Source organism: Prionailurus bengalensis, chromosome F2 (assembly GCF_016509475.1).
Source record: "Prionailurus bengalensis isolate Pbe53 chromosome F2, Fcat_Pben_1.1_paternal_pri, whole genome shotgun sequence".
In the NCBI taxonomy this organism is placed as follows: Eukaryota; Metazoa; Chordata; class Mammalia; order Carnivora; family Felidae; genus Prionailurus; species Prionailurus bengalensis.
In genome coordinates, this window is record NC_057353.1 from 46,733,481 (window position 1) to 46,754,126 (window position 20,646).

Sequence of the window (20,646 nt, forward strand, 5' to 3'; positions counted from 1 at the left end):
CAAGGGTCAGCACCATCTCAATTTGAGTCCCCCCCCCCCCCCCGCCCAAGTTGCACTGCAGTCCCAGCAGCGCGATGGTGGCAGACAACGGGCCCTGACTGCAGATCCTGCCCACCAATGAAAGCTCTCAGGGGACAATCGCAGGGAGAATGCTCTGCAGTCTCGTGCCACCACAGCTCTGGCAAGTGCTTGGCCTGCGCCAACTGAAGCCCAAGGCGACCCCAGACTGGCCCAGTAACAACACAGAGATCAAACCCTGCCCACAACAGGCAAAGAGAGCCATTACAGACAACCGTACTGAAGGCTAACGTGGCTCAGCCACAACAGCAGGGTGCACATAACACACACAGATATCCCTGACACACAAGGTTCAGCTGAACAGGGAACACTGCACTGCAGAGCACTACAGGCCCTCTTCTTCACAATGCCACTACTTTCGAGAGCAGACGTAGTTGACTTTCTGAACACACGGAAACAGGCCCAGAGAGTTCACAAAATGAAGAGACAGAGGGAAATGTCCCGAATGAAACAGACAAGGACAAAATCACATCCAGAGAGCTAAAAGAAATAGAGGTAAGTAAAATGCCCTAGGACAGGTAAAGTATTACAAGCATTACAAGTAAAATGTATTACAAGTGAAACGGTAGGACCATTTAAAGTAATGGTCCGGGGCGCCTGGGTGGCTCAGTCGGTTGAGCGTCCGCCTTCAGCTCAGGTCACGATCTCACGGACCGTGAGTTCCAGCCCCGCGTCGGGCTCTGGGCTGATGGCTCAGAGCCTGGAGCCTGCTTCCGATTCTGTGTCTCCCTCTCTCTCTGCCCCTTCCCCGTTCATGCTCTGTCTCTCTCTGTCTCAAAAATAAATAAATGTTAAAAAAAAAAAAATTAAAAAAAAAAAATAAATAAAATAAAGTAATGGTCCTAAAGATAGGACCATTTAAAGTAATGGTCCTAAAGATACTCAATGGACTTGAGAAAAGCATGGAGGACCACAGTAAGACCCTTGACAAAGAGAGAGAAAATGCACAAAAGAACCAACCAGAGAAGAACAACTCGGAAACTGAAATTAAAAATACTCTAGAGGAAATAAACAGTAGACTAGATGAAGCAAAAGAATGGATCAGTGACCTGGAGGACAGAGTAATGGAAAGCAATCAAGCTGAACAGGAAAGAGAGAAAATATAATAAAAAATGAAAAAAGATTAAGGGAACTCAGCATATCATCAAGCATAATAACATTCGCATTATAGGGATCCAAGAAGGAGGAGAGAGTAAAAAGGGGCAGAAAAATTATTTGAAGAAATAATAGCTGAAAACTTCCCAAATATGGGGAAGGAAACAGACATCCAGATGCGGAGGTACAGAGAGCCCCCAACAAAAATCAACCCAAGGAGGTCCACACCAAGACACGTAGTAATTAAAATTAAAAAGTAGTGATAAAGAGAGAATTTTAAAGGCAGCAAGAGAAGAGAAGATAGTTACATAAAAGGGAAACCCCATAAGGCTATCAGCTGATTTTTCAGCAGAAACGTCACAGGCCAGAAGGGAGTGGCATAATGTATTATTAGTGCTGAAATGGAAACATCTGCAACCAAGAATACTCTATCTAGCAAGGCTGTCATTTAGAATAGAAGAAGAGAGAGTTTTTCAGACAAGCAAAAGTTAAAGGAATTCAAGACCATTAAACCAGCCTGAAAAGAAATGTTAAAGTGGACTCTTTGAGTGGAAACAGAAGACCACAAGCAGCAATGATAAAACTAGGAAGCACAAAAGCGGTAAAATTAACTATATTTATAAAAATAAGTCAGTGGATTCACAAACTAAAAGCATGTGAAATATGACACCATATACCTAAAATGTGGGAGACAGAGGAGTAACAATTTGGTGCTTTTAGAATGGGTTCAAACTTAAACAACCATTAATTTAACATAGACTGCTACATGTGTAAGATGTTGTATAGGAACATAATGGTAACCACAATTTAAAAGCTAGTAATGGGCAAAAAATAAAGAAAAAGGAGGCCAAGTATATCACTAAAGAAGGTCAGTAAACTAGGAGAAACTAAGAGAAGAAAGAACAGAGAAGAACTACAAAAACAACCATAACACAAGTAACGAAATAGCAGTCAGTATAGAGCTATCAACAATGACTTTGAATGTAAATGGATTAAATGCTCCAATCAAAAGGCTCAGAATGATAGAATGGATAAAAAAAACAAGACCCATCTATGCTGCCTATAAGAGACTCATTTCAGACCTAAAGACACGTACAGATTGAAAATGAAGGGACAGGGGCGCCTGGGTGGCTCAGTCGGTTGGGCAGCCGACTTCAGCTCGGGTCATGATCTCGCGGTCCGTGAGTTCGAGCCCCGCGTCGGGCTCTGTGCTGACGGCTCAGAGCCTGGAGCCTGTTTCGGATTCTGTGTCTCCCTCTCTCTGACCCTCCCCCGTTCATGCTCTGTCTCTCTCTGTCTCAAAAATAAATAAACGTTAAAAAAAAAATTAAAAAAAAAGAAAATGAAGGGACAGAGATACATTATCATGCAAATGGAAGTGAAAAGAAAGCTGGGGTAACAATACTTATATGAGACAAAACAAATTAAAACAAAGACTGTGACAAGAGACAAAGAAGGACACTACACAATCATAAAGAGAACAACAAGATATAGCAAGTGTAAATACTTATGCCCCCAACATGAAAACACCCAAATACATGAAGTAGCTAATAACAAACATAAAGGAAGTAATTGATAGTAATACAATAATAGTAGAGGACTTTCATACCCTATTTACATGAATCGATAGGATTATGTAAACAGAAAATCAATAAGGAAACAGTGCCTTTGAATGACACACTGGATCCAATGGATCTAGCAGATATATTCAGAATATTCCATCCTAAAACAGCAGAATACACATTGTTTTCAAGTGCACATGGAACATTCTCTAGAATAGGTGATATGTTAGGCCACAAAAGAGGTCCCAACAAATTCAAAATGACCAAAGTCATACCATGCATCTTTTCCAACCACAATCCTGTGAAACTAGAAACCAACCACAAGAAAAAATCTGAAAAGAATACAAATACATGGAGACTAAATAACATGCTACTAAACAATGAGTGGTTCAACCAGGAAATCAAAGATGAAAACAAAAAAATACATGAAGACAAATGAAAATGAAAATTCAATAGTCCAAAATCTTTGGGATACAGAAAAAGCTGTTCTAAGAGGAAAGTTTATAGCCATACAGGTCTCCCTCAAGAAACAAGAAAAATCTCAATAAACAACCTAACCATTACACCTAAAGGATCTAGAAAAAGAAGAACAAAACCCAAAACCCAAAAGCAGTGGAAGAAAGGAAGTAACAAAGTTTATAGCAGAAATAAATGAAATGGAAACTTAAAAAAAAAAAAAAAAAAAGATAGAAAAGATCAATGAAACCAGAAGCTGGTTCTTTCAGAGATCAATAAAATTGATAAATCTTTAGCCAGACTCAGAGAAGACAGACTCAAAATCAGAAATGAAATAGGAAAAATAACCAACATCACAGAAATACAAACAATTATAAGAGAATAGTAGGAAAAATCATATGCCAACAAATTTGACAACCTAGAAGAAATAGATAAATTGCTAGAAACATATAACTTCCCAAAACTGAATCAGGAAGAAAGAAAATTTGAACAGACTGATTACCATTAATGAAACTGAATCAGTAAACAAACCAACAAACAAAAAAAAGGCCTCCCCCAAACCAAAAATCCAGGGCCAGATGACTTCATAGACAAATTCTGCCAAATAGTTAAAGAAGAGTTAATACCTACTCTTCTCAAACTAATCCAAAAAATAGAAGAGGAAGGAAAGCTTCCAACTTCATTCAATGAGGCCAGCATTACCCTGATACTAAAACCAGATAAAGACTCCACTAAAAAAGAAAACAATATCCCTGACGAACACAGAGGCAAAAAATCCTCAACAAAATATTAGCAAACCCAATTCAACAATACATTAAAAAAAATCATTCATCACAGTCAAGTGGAATTTATTCCTGGGATGCAAGGGTGGTTCAATATTAGCAAATCATCCAATGTGATACATTACATCAATAAGAGGATAAAAAAAATGATCGTTTCAACAGGTGCATAAAAGGCATTTGACAAAGTACAACACCCATGCATGATAAAAACTCTCAACAAAGTAGGTTTAGAGGAAACACACCTCAACATAATAAAGGCCACATAAGAAAAACCCACAGCAAACATCATACTCAATGGTGAAAAACTGAGAGCTTTTCCTCTAAGATCAGAAACAAAACAAGGATGTACACTATTGTTTAACATAGAACTGGAAGTCCTAGTTACAGCAATCACACAAGCGGAAGGAATAAAAGGCATCCAAACCGGTAAGGAAGAAGTAAAACTTTGACTATTTGTAGATGGCACATTGCTAAACAGAGGAAACCCAAAAGACTCCATGAAAAAACTACCAAAACTGACAAATTTTCAGCAAGGTCACAGGATACGAGATCAATATACAGAAATCCACCCTATTTCTATACGCTAATAATGAAGTAGCTGAAAGAGAAATGAAGAAAGCAGTTCCATTTACAATTGCACCAAAAAAATAACAAAATACCAAGGAATAAATTTAACCAAGGAGGTGAAAGACCTATATTCTGAAAACTATAAAACACTGATGAAAGAAGTTGAAGATGACACAAATGGAAAGATATTCCATGCTCGTGTATTGAAAGAACAAATACTGTTAAAATGTCCATACTACCTAAAGCAATATACTGATTTAATGTAACCCCTATCAAAATACCGACAGCATTTTTCACAGAACTAGAACAAAAATCCTAAAATTTCTTTCTTTTCAAAAATTTTTAAATGTTTATTTATTTTTGAGAGACAGAGCACGAGCAGGGGAGGGGCAGAGGGAGAGGGAGACCCAGAATCCAAAGCAGGGCTCCATCTAGGCTCTGAGCTGTCAGCACTGAGTCCAACGCGGGGCTCAAACTCATGAGCTGTGAGATCATGACCTGAGCTGAAGTTGGACGCTTAACAGACTGAGCCACCCAGGTGCCTCCAAAATCCTAAAATTTCTATGGAACCACAAAAGACCCCAAATAGCCAAAGCTATCCGGAGAAAGAAGAACAAAGCTGGAGATATCACTATTCCAGATTTCAAGATATACTATAAAGCTGTAGTAATGAAAACAGTACAATATTGGCCCCCAAACAGACACATAGATCAAAGGAGTGCACTAAAGAGCCCAGAAAATAAAACCACAATTATACGGTCAATAATCTTTAACAAAAGAGGCAAGAATATGCAATGGAAAAAAGTCTCTTTAACAAATGGTTTTGGGAAAACTGGAAAGCTACATGTAAAAGAATGAAGTTGGACCACACACAAAAATAAACTCAAAATGGATTAAGGACCTAAATATGAGACCTGAAACCATAAAAATATACATATACACAAAATACACAAAAACGTCATTGGTATTTTGATAGGGATTACATTAAATCTATAGATTGCTTCAGATAGTATGGATATTTTAACAATTTATTTTCTTCCAGTACATGAGCACGGAATATCCTTGTATTTGTTTATGACGTCTTTAGTATCTTTCACCAGTGTTTTATAGTTTTCAGAGCACAGGTCTTTCACCTCCTTAGTTAAGTTTATTCCTAGGTATTTTATTACGTTTTGGTTCAAGGACCACCCAACTCTTTGCCATTGGTTAGAATCAGACACACTGGTGGCCACTGGCCTACAATCTCCCTCCTTTTCACCAATATGTTCTACCAGTTGCCTCAGCCAACAGGGTTCTGATTCACACTCTCCTTCAACTTCTCCACTTTCCCCAAGACTCTAACCACATGTACCTCCTTCCTCATTCCCACCGGTTGACCTCACCTTCTACAAGTCATAGAAGAAACATCAAGAGGGGGCTCACTCTACTTCTAATCACACACCTTAGACTGTGCCTGTAGTCATGCCCAGTGTCTCTCCTTGCCTCACATTCAGTGTGAGAGGTGTCCTTCCTCCGCTCAAGCCCAGTCTGTGTTGGGTCCTCCTTCCTTTAGTACTTGGTGCCATTCATTATTGAGGCCAACCCCACCCACTCCCATTTTCAAACTCCTTCTCTAGTGGTTACTCCCCACTAGCAGGCAAACCTACTCAAGTCTCTTTGATCTTTTTTTTTTTTTCTCATCTATTTATTTTAGAGAGAGAGAGCATGTGAGTGGGGGAGAGGAGCAGAGGGAAAGAGAGAAAGAATCTTAAGCAGGCTCCACACTCAGCACAGAGCCCAACTTGGCCTCTATCCCACAACGGTGGGATCATGACCTGAACCGAAATCAAGAGTTGGACATTCAACTGACTGGGCCACCGCCCAGGCACCCCATGTCCCTGTCATCTTAAACAGAAACACAGAGACTCTGGGTGGATCACCACCAAGAAAGAAAAAGGCGGGGGGGGGGGGGGGGGGAATTCCCATGGGAGAAATATCTCTTTTCAACACTTCCATGGGCTTTGAAAGAGTCATATGTTTAAAGAAAACTAAGTATTTTTTTTTTCTTTTACATGATGCCATTTTAACTCCAGGAAAAATAAGAGTTTTCAAGAAAGTAAAAGTAATCATGAACATTACTTGTTCAGTAGTAAGAAATCTGTACATGTTATAGGGATCAAAATGCTAAGAATTTAACTTTTTTTAAAGAGTTTCATAACAAAATTGGGGTGAAGGGAATGGAAGAAGGTGATATAGGAAAGCGGCAACCCTCACCCTCCATCACAGTCAGCAGATTATGTCTACAAGTTGAAGAACAAGAGAAAATTAGAGATGTATCTCATTAACCCCCAGGTTTTTAAATACCTGAAGAAAAACCTAAAATATTTGAAAGTCACTGCTTCTGAAGAGCAGGAGAAGCTTATGTTCTTCTAATCTGTTTTAGTGCCATTTTACTTTGGAAACCACAAGCACATTTTGCTTTGATTAAAGAAAAATGAACATGTTATGACAATACGGCAAAGAGGAGAAATAATGGCAGTAAGAAACCTTCATATTATGAGATACAAGCAAGTGCACAACAGGTGACACGTTTTAGATCCGGAGTGGTGACCAAGAGGAATTTGGCTCTCTTTGTGGTATTTGAATTTTGCCAGAACATACATAATTAATAAAATGTAAGAGCAATACAAAAACACAATCAGAGGGGGAAAGGCCAACTTCGTGGATTTGGGATGTAAAAAATAAAACCTTACCTAGGCTGTCATCTTGATCTAGGGTGGATCAGGAATCAAAATACACAGTTCATGCTGCAAAATCAAATGCACTTGTCTTTAAGAAACGTCGCAATCCTGGGGCGCCTGGGTGGCGCAGTCGGTTAAGCGTCCGACTTCAGCCAGGTCACGATCTCGCGGCCCGTGAGTTCGAGCCCCGCGTCGGGCTCTGGGCCGATGGCTCGGAGCCTGGAGCCTGTTTCCGATTCTGTGTCTCCCTCTCTCTCTGCCCCTCCCCCGTTCATGCTCTGTCTCTCTCTGTCCCAAAAATAAATAAATGTTGAAAAAAAAATTAAAAAAAAAAAAAAAAAAGAAACGTCACAATCCTCTAATACCATGGGCTCCCTCAACACCCTTCAAAACCCCTTCTAATTCTTTTCAAATTGAATTTAACAACTTGTGAATGTTTTGAATTTTTCCAAGAAGATCCATCCGTGTGTTTTATTGGTATTCTGCTCTGAGGCAGAAGAATGGTAGCCATGGTCCTTATTCCTGGGGTTTCTTACCCAAGAAAATCCACATTTGGATTGCCAAGCTTTTACTTTCCATCACACTTAATAATGGGCTATAATCGTTGCACTGTAAGGGAAACATTCTTAAGAGGAAATGGGGGAAGAGTCACTTCCCCGGTCCCCTCGAACAAAGCCAGAGTGATCTAAACTTGCTAAGTTGCCCCTAACTTCCAAGGCACACAACGCTACTCCAGATACCTTCTCTGTCTTCTTTTTCTCACACATGTTGTTCACACAAGGCCATAGAACACTGCAGTTTAAGAATCAGGAACATAAAAATGTCTTCAGTCTACAGACTTCAATTTTGCCTTTTCAAAATTGCCTTGATCTCCAAGGCGACCGCAGGGCAAAAACAGAAAACGGAGGAAGTCAGGGGAGTCCAGACACACAAAACAAGAGGGACATGGTTAGGGGCAGGGCTGGGCAGGCTACCGCCACTCTAGAAATTTCTCATAACACCAATAGAGCAGGGGCTTTGGATCCAGCTTCCCTGGGTTCAGATCCCAGCTCCTTCACTTCTGAGATATGTGCCCTCGGCCAAGTGACCTAACCTGAAAAAGAGATACTAACAGCACCTCCTTCAGCAAGTTGTAGAGGATAAATGAGACAGTGCGCATTAAGCACCAGGTCTTGCCCAGATTAAATCACTCCGTAGAGGGAAATCCCTCTTGTTTTTCCAGCCTGCATCTGATCATCCTTGATAAAGGCTCTCCTGAGAAGGGCGCCAGGAAGGTTGCATGCATTCGTGTTTCGAGTGTCGTGTGTCCTTGCCCAGAGACAGGAAGATGCTCTTGTACCTGCCGCATCCCGGAGAGCCAGGCCCAGGCGCGTGCGATTGCCCAGCAATAACCACTTGGCAACTGCAGGCCAAGCACTTTCAGGAGCAGTGAAAATATGCAGGTGGGGTCTGTATAATATTGAGGCGGGCAAACTGCCTAATCCCTGTTCCTTGGGCTCTTTCAGTTTGGCACATCCACATATCACCGCGGCTCATTCCAGTTCTCCCAGCTCCCACCCGCCCTCCGGTAGCGATCTTGCTGCAAGCTTGGTGGGCCGATTCTCTCCCGCGCTGACGGCATCTGTTCGCCACCAATAAATCGCTCTGGCCCTGAAAGGCGGTCAGGGAAGGGTCTACTGGACGTTGGAGTAGACTCACCCCCAATACTAACTGGCTCCCGCTTCCCTTTTGCTAATATCCGTCCTGAGTCTTGCAGGCCGCCAGATACTATGTGGCTTGTTGTTTTGGTCGCTACTGGGAAGGAAAAGCTAAAGTATAATCTCATCTCCCTGCCCACCCCAGAAATCTTCCAATGCCAGCTTACATATCACTTTCTTTGGAAGATCTCCCGGACACGCACGCATCTATGGCAGGGCCTTCCGGCCCTTTTCTCACACGGTCACGCGTAGAGAATGATATTTGTCCTTCACACTGGGGTAAGCGGGCACAAAGCCACCGGCAGGGCCCACAAATGCTGCACCAGGGCTAAGAAGGTAGAAATCTCAACACAGCCCCCACTCTCTTCTGGAGCATGGCCCTGTATCATGCCGCGGGGTCCTGTAGCACAGTGTGTGGTCCTATATCACAGTACTCATTACATTTAGCGACATGCCCAGTGACCTTTCTGTCTCCCCAACAAGACGGTAAACTCCGTGAGCTGGACTGGGTGCCATTCGCTGGTGTCTCCCCCACCTCTCGAGCAGTGTTGGCTGGTAGCGGGCATGCACTTCATATTTGTTCAACGTCTGAACAATAAAAGGGACAGCATAAAGCAGGACAGGGGCACAAGGAACATAGAACCACCTGCCTGATTTAAATTTAGTTTCTTGGGGCACCTGGGTGGCTCAGTCGGCTAAGTGTCTGACCCCTGATTTCAGCTCGGGTCATGGTCTCACGGTTGGTGAGATCGAGCCCCACACGGGGCTCTGCGCTGACAGCACGGAGCCTGCTTGGGATTCTCTCTCTCTCCCTCTGTCTCTGCCCCTCCCTCCCCACCTCTCAAAAATAAATGCATAAATATCAAATTAAAAAAAAAAAAAAAAAACCTTGATTTCTTCGTCAAAATCTTTAACCTCCTTTGTAAACATCTTTAGCAGCAAAGTGACCTCTGTTTTACCCTCCTTTTGGAGACAAACAGAAAACAACCAGAAGGAAAATCATCCTCGAAGACGTTGAAAATTGTCCCGAGCCTGAACTGCTTACTGGGTTTTCAAAGGGGCCGCCAAGTGCAGTGAAAGTCAGACCTGGTCCGGGAGGAGACAAGCAGAGGTAGCAAGGGGCCAGGGGACTCGAATCACACAGAAGCTATCTTAAAGCAGTTAATCACCAGAGACTAGTGCGTCTGGGAATACAACTCCGGGCCCCATTTGACCCTACCTAGTGGAAAGGGACACCAAAAAAAAAAAAAAAATGTGCAGACACATCATCTTTGCAGAAAGCAATCTCTCAGCATGGTTGGGAAGAGAAAAAAAGACATTGTTAATGGCAGCAAATACTTCATAAGTGTTAAGATTGCCACATGATATTTAAGTGCTTGAAGAGATATTTAAGCGGCGCCTGGGTGGCTCAGTCAGTTGAGCATCCGACTTCAGCTCAGGTCATGATCTCACAGTTCATGAGTTTGAACCCCGTGTTGGGTTCTGTGCTGACAGCTCAGAATCTGGAGCCTGCTTCGGATTCTGTGTTTCCCTCTCTATCTGCTCCTTCCCTGCTCTCTCTCAAAAATAAATAAAAACATAAACAACAACAACAACAACAACAACAACAACCCTGAGCCATCTCACTCCTGAGCCTGTGCTCTTAACCACTAAGCCAGTCCTGAGGCTACTTGGTCAACAAGAGGGTTTAAAATGCTAGATCACAATATGTGGAAGTGTGGTTATGGCTTCACGGCTAGACACACTGCTCGAGCCCTCAGGCGGAACATTAGAGAAAGTGCTCAGAAACAAGAGGTAAGATCCAGAAGTACAACAGACAGAGTCAAGACTCAGCCGGAGCTCCTCCCTGAACACTATGTCAGCTGACTCACAAAGCACAGCCCCTTCTAAAGCTGACTGATTGCCTGAGAAGAAATAGCGAGGGACCTGGGCAAAACTCCCGCGGCAAAGGAGGGAGGGATCGAAACCAACTAAGAGTAAAAAATATATCCCCAAAACAATGCCACTGAGGAGATGACAAGGATAGATGCATTAATAAAAATACACCTTCTCTAACTCAGAGAACGGATGAAAGCCTCAGAAAAAGAGATAAGATAACAAAAGGATATAAAAGCAACCTGCAAAGTTGGTGGAAGAAACAGAAGAGAAAAATAAAGCCATTAGACAAGTGCAAATCTCATCAGAAGAAGCAAGGCATGGTAAAATACTAACAGAACTAAAATGGGGTAAAAATCTTGCACATCGTCAGAAAAAAAGACACTCACAACAAAGCTCCACAACACTGACAGTCCATGACAGTTTTTAAAAGGCACTGAGAGCAAAAACCATAATGTACACAAAAAAGAGGGCAGAAGTGAGGCCAAATGTACCTCTGTGTACTGACAAGGAATGATTTGCAAGATGTAGAATAAAAAAAAAAAAATTCAGTAAGTGTGTAGAGTACGTGCTTATTTACAAAACAAAAAGGTTACGCATACATATGACTGCTTATATGTGCACAAAAATGCGTAGAAAGAGCGTATATTAAACTGTAAACAGGGGCACCTGGGTGGCTCAGTTGGTTAAGAGACTGACTTGGGCTCAGGTCATGATCTCACAGTTCATGAGTTCAAGTCCCACATCGGGCTCTGTGCTGACAGCTCGGAGCCTGGAGCCTGCTTCAGATTCTGGGTCTCCCTCTCTCTCTCTGCCTCTCCCCTGCTCATGCTCTGTCTCTCTTTCCTTCAAAAATAAATAAACATTAAAAAAATTAAAAAAAAAAAACCTGTAAACAGTTGTCTCTGAAGAGGGGTACTGGGGGGTCTGTGGTGGGATCATGAACTCTTTTGTGCCATTCGAATTTTACCACCATCACCACCTCAACAACAAACTGTTCAAAGAAAAAGAAAGTGCATGTGTTTTAAGCCATCAAAAATATGTGAAAATCTACACGTTGACACAATGGAAGAAGCCCAGATCATTTCTTGGGTTGAACGGACCAGTTACTATACCAACATGGTTGACCTACCGAGTAAATGAAATTTGCTCCCTTTTGGTTTGTTTTTTGTTTTTTGTTTTTTTTTCCCAATTCCAGTCAAAGTATCACTCCTCCCCTAGCTAGGGATCTAGTTCGGTAATATATTATCGTTATGACTTCATTCTTCTCAAAGATTTCCATTCAGTCAAGAACATACTTGCAGGCACAAAAATGTTCCCACATATACGACTAGAACGGGGGGTGTGCTAACCAAACCTACCCGGCAAACTTCCAGCCTCGACAGGGCAAGTGGCCAGTGGTTCTTTAGGCCAACAAAGGAAATGGAGTTACTATATGTCATTCTGTTCAGACTGAATTTTCTCTGTGATCCATTCACAACAAAGTTAAGAGCAGAGGATATGCTGCGTTGATGTCTTCACTGTGGCCCACTTGATCCCAGCCACAGAGGCAGGGTCCCAGAATTGTCACGGGGGCCCTTCATGATAAAAGGTTCTCTTCTCCATGGCCCGTTTTGAGAGGTACAATGCTTAGTACAGGATAAAAAGGTATCTGCTGAATTAAAATGAGTTCAAAAGTCAAGCGACCCACTCATTTTCCATCTAGAATCTAAACCGCCGAAAGAACAAAACAAGAACCATTCCCCAATGTCCTCCAGATGAGTGTATTTTACCCAATGTGGAGCTGCAGGCTGGAAATACACACATGGCAACCAAGAGACATGTTCTGTAGCAAAATAATGACCTTAGTAAAGAAGACCATGCTTACCAGCTGTACGAGTTTTAAAAAGTCAATGAAGACGTCACTTCTCAACATGTTTGGGTCCATGGTTACTGAAAAATACGGATGGTGAGCCAGGTTAGCCTGGGGCTCGGTTGACCTCTCTATTAAATTGCTCTGTCCTCTAGGGAGTCCTACAGGCCTTACCAGTACACCACCGCCTCCTTGGGCAGTGGAGCTAAGACCTCTCAAATACATGAAAATCCACAAAACTTGCCTCCTCCCAGCAGCCTTGATAGCAACATAAACCCTCCTATCAGTCCCAGGCACCTCACTTGATTCACACATGCCCGTATCGTTCAATATTCATCTTGCTGCCCTAGCAGGATGATGGTGAAGTTCATATGAAAAAGCAAAAAGATCTTTAAACCTGGACTGGGACTCCTGCTTTGGCAAGACATTTCTTAATCTGAAAATCTGAAGTCAACCAAGAAACCCTGGTTGAGAGAGCACGTCTCATAATGACAGGAGCTCTCAAGAGGTTACCCCCGCCGCCGCCCCAAAAGTGATTATAAGGCCGTCAGAGAGATTTAAAGTTTTCTATTCAAGAATGAAATCTTACCACTTGCAACAACGTGGATGGAACTAGAGGGTATTAGGGTAAGCAAAATAAGTCAGTCAGAGAAAGACAAATACCCTATGATTTCACTCATATGTGGAATTTAAGAAACACAACAGATGAACATAGGGGAAGGGAAGAAAAAAATAAGATAAAAACAGAAAGCGAGGCAAACCATAAGAGACTCTTAAATACAGAGAACAGACTGAGGGTTGCTGATGGGGTGTTGGGTGGGGGGATGGGCTAAATGGGTGATGGGGCATTAAAGAGGGCACCAGTTGGGATGAGCACTGGGTGTTCTTTTTTTTTTTAATTTTTTTTCCACGTTTTTATTTATTTTTGGGACAGAGAGAGACAGAGCATGAACGGGGGAGGGGCAGAGAGAGAGGGAGACACAGAATCGGAAACAGGCTCCAGGCTCCGAGCCATCAGCCCAGAGCCCGACGCGGGGCTCGAACTCACGGACCTCGAGATCGTGACCTGGCTGAAGTCGGACGCTTAACCGACTGCGCCACCCAGGCGCCCCATGGGTGTTCTATGTAAGTGATCAATCACTACATACTAGTGATCAATGTAGTCCTGAAATCATTATTACAATCATTAATCCAACTAACTTGGATTTAAAAAAATAAGGGTGAAAACAAGTAATAAAGTTTTCTATTCTTTTATACCTATAAGAGTATTTACCCTCTTAGTTTTAAAGCTCGGATACCAATATTCAGGTGCTGTGGCCAGAGCAGACACTTCCCCCTGAGAAGTTCAAATTCCTGCATGAGGTCGTTCCCAGACTGCTTCCTCATTTCTTAACCCTCCTTGCTGTAATGCTTCTCCTGGGCCCTGTGCTCTAGCTACACTTACCTATTTACTAACTCTGTGTCAGATGTCTTTCTCTTTTCTTTCCTTTTCTTCTTTTATTGACGTTTCAAATGATTTCATCACATAACTTCTACCGGCATTTACAACTAGCACTGACTGAAGTCATTTCGAGTTGTACCTTTCCCAAACAATGTTCCGTTTTTCAGAATAAAGTAACTAAAAGAAAATCATGAGAGACTTTTTACAAAAGATATTCCCTCTTTTTTAAGGGAGGCAATTTTAGAGTGGGGAAAAAAAAAAAAGCCCTTGTCTTATTTTCTGGAACGTATGTGGTGTAAATGCAAATGAACATAATTGTTAGCATAGACTCTTGGAGATGGGGAAAGCTGTTGAAACAAGTGTTCATCTAATTGGTATTTATTAAGAACCAGGTACAATGCTAAGCACTTTGTGTATTTTAGTTCCTTTAATCTTTACAACAAACCCTGGGGTAAACATTATCTCCATTTACCAGACAGAAGCTCAGGTCATACAGCTAATGAAGTACAAACGTAGGATTTGACTGTAGTTCTGACTCCACAGCCCAAATCTTAGTCACATCACTAAGCTGCATTGTCCCCTTGCTTTACCTCGCTAGAGGATGCAGGAGTTATCCTGATGACAAATGGACAAAGGCCAGGCCTAAAAAAGCAACCCCTTAGGCACTGTGATCATTTGTGAAAAGACCAGTGGTTCAAAAAGGATATTCCGCTAAGACATTAGAAATCAAGCCAAGAGAGAAGAAAAATTCAGTAGATATTACATTTTGAGTTTGAAAAAGCTTATTTACGGGGCGCCTGGGTGGCGCAGTCGGTTGAGCAGCCGACTTCAGCCAGGTCACGATCTCGCGGTCTGTGAGTTCGAGCCCCGCGTCGGGCTCTGGGCTGATGGCTCAGAGCCTGGAGCCTGTTCCCGATTCTGTGTCTCCCTCTCTCTCTGCCCTTCCCCCGTTCATGCTCTGTCTCTCTCTGTCCCAAAAATAAATAAACGTTGAAAAAAAAAAAAAGCTTATTTACTGGGTCTAAAAGAGGTATATTCTCCATTACAAAAGACATATAGGAAATAGATGACCTCTAGAATTTTTATTTACTATCTTTAAAAAGCTGTGTGCAGCCATGAGAAATAATGAAGTAAATCTATCGTTTCTGACTTAGAATGACCTGTAAAATATAGATTTTAAGAGGGAAAAAACAACTTACAGAAGAAAAAAGCATTTTTCCTTGTGCTGTGAAGGATATCAGTGGGATAACTGGTGTAGTTTGAAAAAGGTCTCTAGATTAGATAACATTAATTGCCTGATTTTGATAACTATACCGTGATTGTAGAAGAGAATGTCCTTGACCTTAGGAAATACACACAGAAGTATTTAAGTGTAAAGTGGCTTGGGTATGTAACACAAGCATTAAAAAAAAAAAAAAATACACACACACACACACACACACACACACAGGAAATTGAGAGGATGATAAAGCAAATATGAAACGTTAACATTTGGGAAATCTGGGTGAAGAATATACAGAAATTCTTTGCATTATTTCTGCACCCTTTTTATAAGTCAGAAATTCTTTCAGAATAAAGTTTTTAAGAATCAATCACCGAAAAGTGTATAGAATAAATTTCAATTTGTGTTTAACAGAGATATGCATACGCACCAGTAGATACAAAAATTGTTTCTGAGGAGTACATAAAGCGCTTGTAATGACGCTTACTTCTAGAAGCCTCGGGGTCTAGGCTGGAAGGGAACGCACTTTTCATTGTATACTCTTTGGACAGATTCTATTTTTAAAATATTTTGCGTATATACTATTTCCCCTTTTAAAAGTCTTTTTTTTTTTTTTAAGTTTATTTATGTTGAGAGAGACAGAGAGAGCTTGGGGTGGGGGGCAAGGGCAGAGAGGGAGAGAGGGAGAATCCCAAACAGGCTCTGCACTGTCAGCACAGAGCCTGACACAAGGCTGGAACTCACGAAATTGTGGGATCATGACCTGAGCTTAACAGATTGAGCCACCCAGGCACCCCTCCTCTATTTCAGTCGAATCCAGGTAATATGTCTGTGACTTCTACAATCAAAGCCAACACGTAACACCCGAGGGCAAATCTGAAAGTTATTTTTAAAACGAAATACAAAGGCTGTATTTTGTATGACTCCATTTATATACAATGTTCAGAAAAGGCAAATATATAAGACAGAAATTAGTATAGGGGGTGATAGAGGCAGGTGGGGGAGAGGAATACGGAGTGACTGATAATAGGTGTGAGGTTTCTTTTTGGGGTGACAAAAATGTTCTCAAATTCGACCATGGTGGCTGGTTGTTCAATTTTGCAAATACGCTAAAAACCACTGAATTGTACACTTTCAATGGGTGAATTTATCTCAACAAATCTGTAAAAATAAAATCCAAATACATACCCTTCTGCAAATACTGTTCCAACTGGTCCCTTCTCTCGTCAGCCATGGATGCGGTCATTGCGAGATAGTACTTTGGCGGAAAGGGTGGCAGGGAATTTCCAAAGACCCGCCTCAGCTGAAAGATCCAGAAAACACACACTTCAGGCCGAGCCTCCAATGCAAGGTTGGTGAGACACCAAAGCCTCCTCTTACGGCAAGTCTCACTCGAGTACTTTGTCTAAAATCACCCCTGCCTGGTGGCCAAGAGGAAGAAAAGGGGATGCTTTGATTTTCTCAAGGAGTTTATTTCAGTACATGTTTCCGACGATGCTGTTAAGCATGCTACAGACTGACATCTCCAGTCTGAGTTTGGTAGACTGGGATACGTTGTAATTTTTCATTTGTTTTTGCCGGACTGCCCACCCCTTCCACCATATAGTATTTCTCAGATTCAGTCCCCAGTAGAATCTGTGATACCAATGATGATAGTTAGGAATTTAATTCCCCTACCCCACGTCCACCAAATCTGAACGTAACAGCAGAGGTTTACGGCACCCTAGCTGATAAAGTATCCACTAGCCAGTGCTAATGAGCCCCCAGAAAGTGGCTAGTCCGAACTGAGATTCGCTGTCCGTATAAAATACATTCCAGACTTCAAAACTTAGTACAAAGAAAAAGAAAAGGGAAATATTTCACTAATAACTTTTTATACAGATTATATGTTGAAATGGTAATATTTTAGATATACCAGATTAAATAAAATTAATTTATTAATAACTATTAATTATTAAAAGTCTTTTAATCGGCCTACCAGAAAATTTTAAATTACACATGTGGCTCACATTATATTTCTATTGTGCAGTGCTGGTTTATAAAATTCCTATAAGTCGGGGCGTCTGGGTGGCTCAGTCAGTTAAGTGTCTGACTTCGGCCCAGGTCATGATCTCACAGGTTTGTGAGTTCAAGCCCCATGTCGGGCTCTGTGCTGACAACTCAGAGCCTGGAGCCTGCTTCGGATTCTGTATCTCCCTCTCTCTCTGCCCCTCCCCTACTCTCACCGTATCTCTGTCTCTCTCTCTCTCTCTCTCAAAAATAAATAAAAATTAAAAAAAAAAAAAGACTGTTTATAAAATTCCCATAAAGTTAACATATGACCCCCGTAGGAACCCAGTGAGTGAGGTCCTTCCCATCCTGCTACCCATCTACCCACCCAATTATGGATCCAAGATCACGGTGGCAGTTATTTTTATGCAAGCTAATAGTAGATGCATCAAAAATATGTTTTAAATTAAGATAACCAAAGTGCACCTTCCTTCATTCCAGCCCCGCACTTACAGAGGCAGCTTGGAGATGAGGCCAGCATTCTCTTTATGAGAAAGGAAACTAGTCAGAAATCAGGTTTTAACACCGTGCCTCCGGAGAAGACGGGCTAAAGCTCTCTTACCATAGCCAGTAGCTTAAAGAAAATGAAAGCAGATCGAAGAGAAACAAACGGGTAGGAATTTTAACTCCATGGCCTTTGTCACAAACACAGTGTGTATCTGGTGAATATGCACCTTGCACAGGCCCTAACTTCAAAATACAATACAACCACGTGTCGCCACCCCCATCGCCATCACCCTGGTCCCAACCACTGTCCCCTCTTTGCCTGGTTACTGCAGAAACTATACAAGAGTATAGTTCTCTGCTTCCGCCCTTGATCCCCTTCAGTTTATTCTTAATACAGCATCTAAGGTGATATTCTGCAAATGCAAGCTAGGTCACTCCGTTGCCCCCCTCAAAATCCTCCATGGGTTCCTATCTCACTCAAGGAAAAGCCAGGATCTTTCAAGTGGCCTTGGAGCTGTGCCAATCAACAGGATGACCACCAGCCACCTGGGACTACTTACTTTTAAACTTAAATTCATTAAAATGAAATAAACCTTAGAAAAAAATTTTTTTAATGTTGATTTATTTTTGAGAGAGAGAGAGAGACAGAGCACGAGTGGGGGAGCGGCAGAGAAAGAGGGAGACACAGAATCGGAAGCAGGCTCCAGGCTTCAAGCTGTTAGCACAGAGCCCAATGCGGGGCTCAAACTCACAACGCGAGATCATGACATGAGCCAACGGTGGACGCTTAACCCACTGGATCACCCAGGTACCCCAAAAAGGAAATAAAATTTAAAATTCGGTTCCTCGGTTGTACCAGCCACCTTTCAAACACGCAAGAGTATTTGAAAGTAGCAAATTGCAATTCAGTAGCTACGGAAATGGCCAAAGAGCATTTCCATCAGCACAGAAAGTCCTACCAGAGGGTATTGGTTTAGTATCTAGAAAGGTTAGTAACTGCCTATAGGTAAGATACATTAAGTGAATGGATGGCAGGTGGTGGGGGTCAGGGTTTTTACTCTTGGCGTGAAGATTTTCAGATAAGGGAAGTAGGCCAGAACGATCAATGTGGCGATGGATTAGAGTTGGAGATATTGGTAGGAACTCATGTTTGGCTTCACATAGATACAGAAGGTTACATATAGAAATATTTATAGATATGTATACACACACATTTTCCTTGGTTTCTCTTGCTCCAACTAAAGCAACCAGGACTCCGTGAAGAAAATAGTTGATTTTTAGGACTGAAGCGGGGGATATATAAGAGGGATCTGGAGCATCTTGTAGCACCAGAAAACAAGAAAGTGCTCAAAACACCACCACCACAAATCAACAGTGGGTGCATGTCAAAGAGGCACAGAAGCAAACTCAGAGAGCTCCATGGGCCAGAGATGGGACAACTAAATAGCAAAAACTAAGGCAGTATTGAAGTATAACCCCATTGGAATTACCCCAGTGATCAAGGTAGTCATCAAGAGTGATAGGTCATGTTGATGGCAGGTAATCTTCCTGTGATGTGATGAGAACAGCACTGACCTCTGTGATCTTTCTCCCAAAAACCCATAACCCCAGCCTGGTCGCATGAGAAATATCAGAGCCTAACAGAGGAACATCCCACAGAATCACTGACCAGTGCTCCTCGGAATGGTCATTAAAAACAAGGAAAGTCTGGGGCGCCTGGGTGGCTCAGTCGGTTGAGCGTCCGACTTCGGCTCAGGTCATGATCTTGCGGTTCGTGAGTTCGAGCCCGGCGTCGGGCTCTGTGCTGGCAACTCAGAGCCTGAAGCCTGCTTCGAATTCTGTGTCTCACTCTCTCTCTGCTCCTCCCTGGCTCATGCTCTGTCTCTCTCTCCTTCAAAAATAAATAAAAACATTAAAAAAAAAAAAAAAAAACAAATAAGGAAAGTCTGAGAAACTGACACAGTCAAGAGGAGTGTAAGCAGACATGACAATAAATGTAATATGGTGTCCTAGATGGGATTCCAGGGCAGAAATGGGGCATTAGGTTAACAATAAAGAAGCATAACTGAATTGTGGGCTATAGTTAATAATAATGTATCAATATTGGTTCCTTAACTGTAATAAACGCTCCATGCTAATGGAAAATAAGAAGGGAAACTGGGTGCAAAGATATATGGGGATGTTCTGTACTATCTTTGCAATTATTATATAAATCTAAAACTGGTCCACAAAAAGAAAGTTTATTTAAAAAACAAACAAACAAGGGCGCCTGGGTGGCTCAGTCAGTTCGGCGTCCGATTTTGGCTCAGGTCATGATCTCACATTTGTGTGTTCAAGCACCTCGTCGGACTCTGTGCTGACAGCTCAGAGCCTGGAGCCTGCTTCGGATTCTGTGTCTCCCTCTCTCTCTGCCCCGCTCCTGCTTGCTCGCACGCATGCTCTCTTTCGCTCTCTCTCTCTCGAAAAAAATAAAATAAAATAAAATGTTAAAAAAATTAAGAAAAAAAAAAACACCTGATATTCTGGCTTCCTGAAAAACCAGAGGTTCTGGAATCACTGGGTTCACATTCCTCAGGTAATCATCTCCCGAGGAAGCCTAAGCAGTTCCCACCATTTCCCATTGCCTCTCACCTGACTCACACCTCCCATTTAAACTACCTGCCTGACCACTGTAGCCATCGACTTTTGCAACCATTCCTCCTTTAAATCTGTTAGTATAAAATATCATAGCAACAATTCTTTTTTCTTTTTTTTAATTCAAGGCAGTTTTCCTGTTATGCCAAACACTGTCCAAAGACACCCC

At 42.0% G+C, this 20,646-nt stretch overlaps 1 protein-coding gene across 1 annotated transcript in view; it reads right to left on the reverse strand.

Moving 5' to 3' along the window:
• SNX31 (sorting nexin 31) overlaps positions 1 to 20,646 on the reverse strand; it is a 71,191-nt gene that overhangs the window by 44,404 nt on the left and 6,141 nt on the right. Inside the window, exons 3-4 of the mRNA XM_043601477.1 lie at positions 16,536 to 16,650; positions 12,700 to 12,764 (exon numbers count right to left, since the gene is read on the reverse strand). Coding sequence (XP_043457412.1) covers positions 12,700 to 12,764; positions 16,536 to 16,650 — 180 coding nt within the window. The remainder of the gene's footprint in view (positions 1 to 12,699; positions 12,765 to 16,535; positions 16,651 to 20,646) is intronic.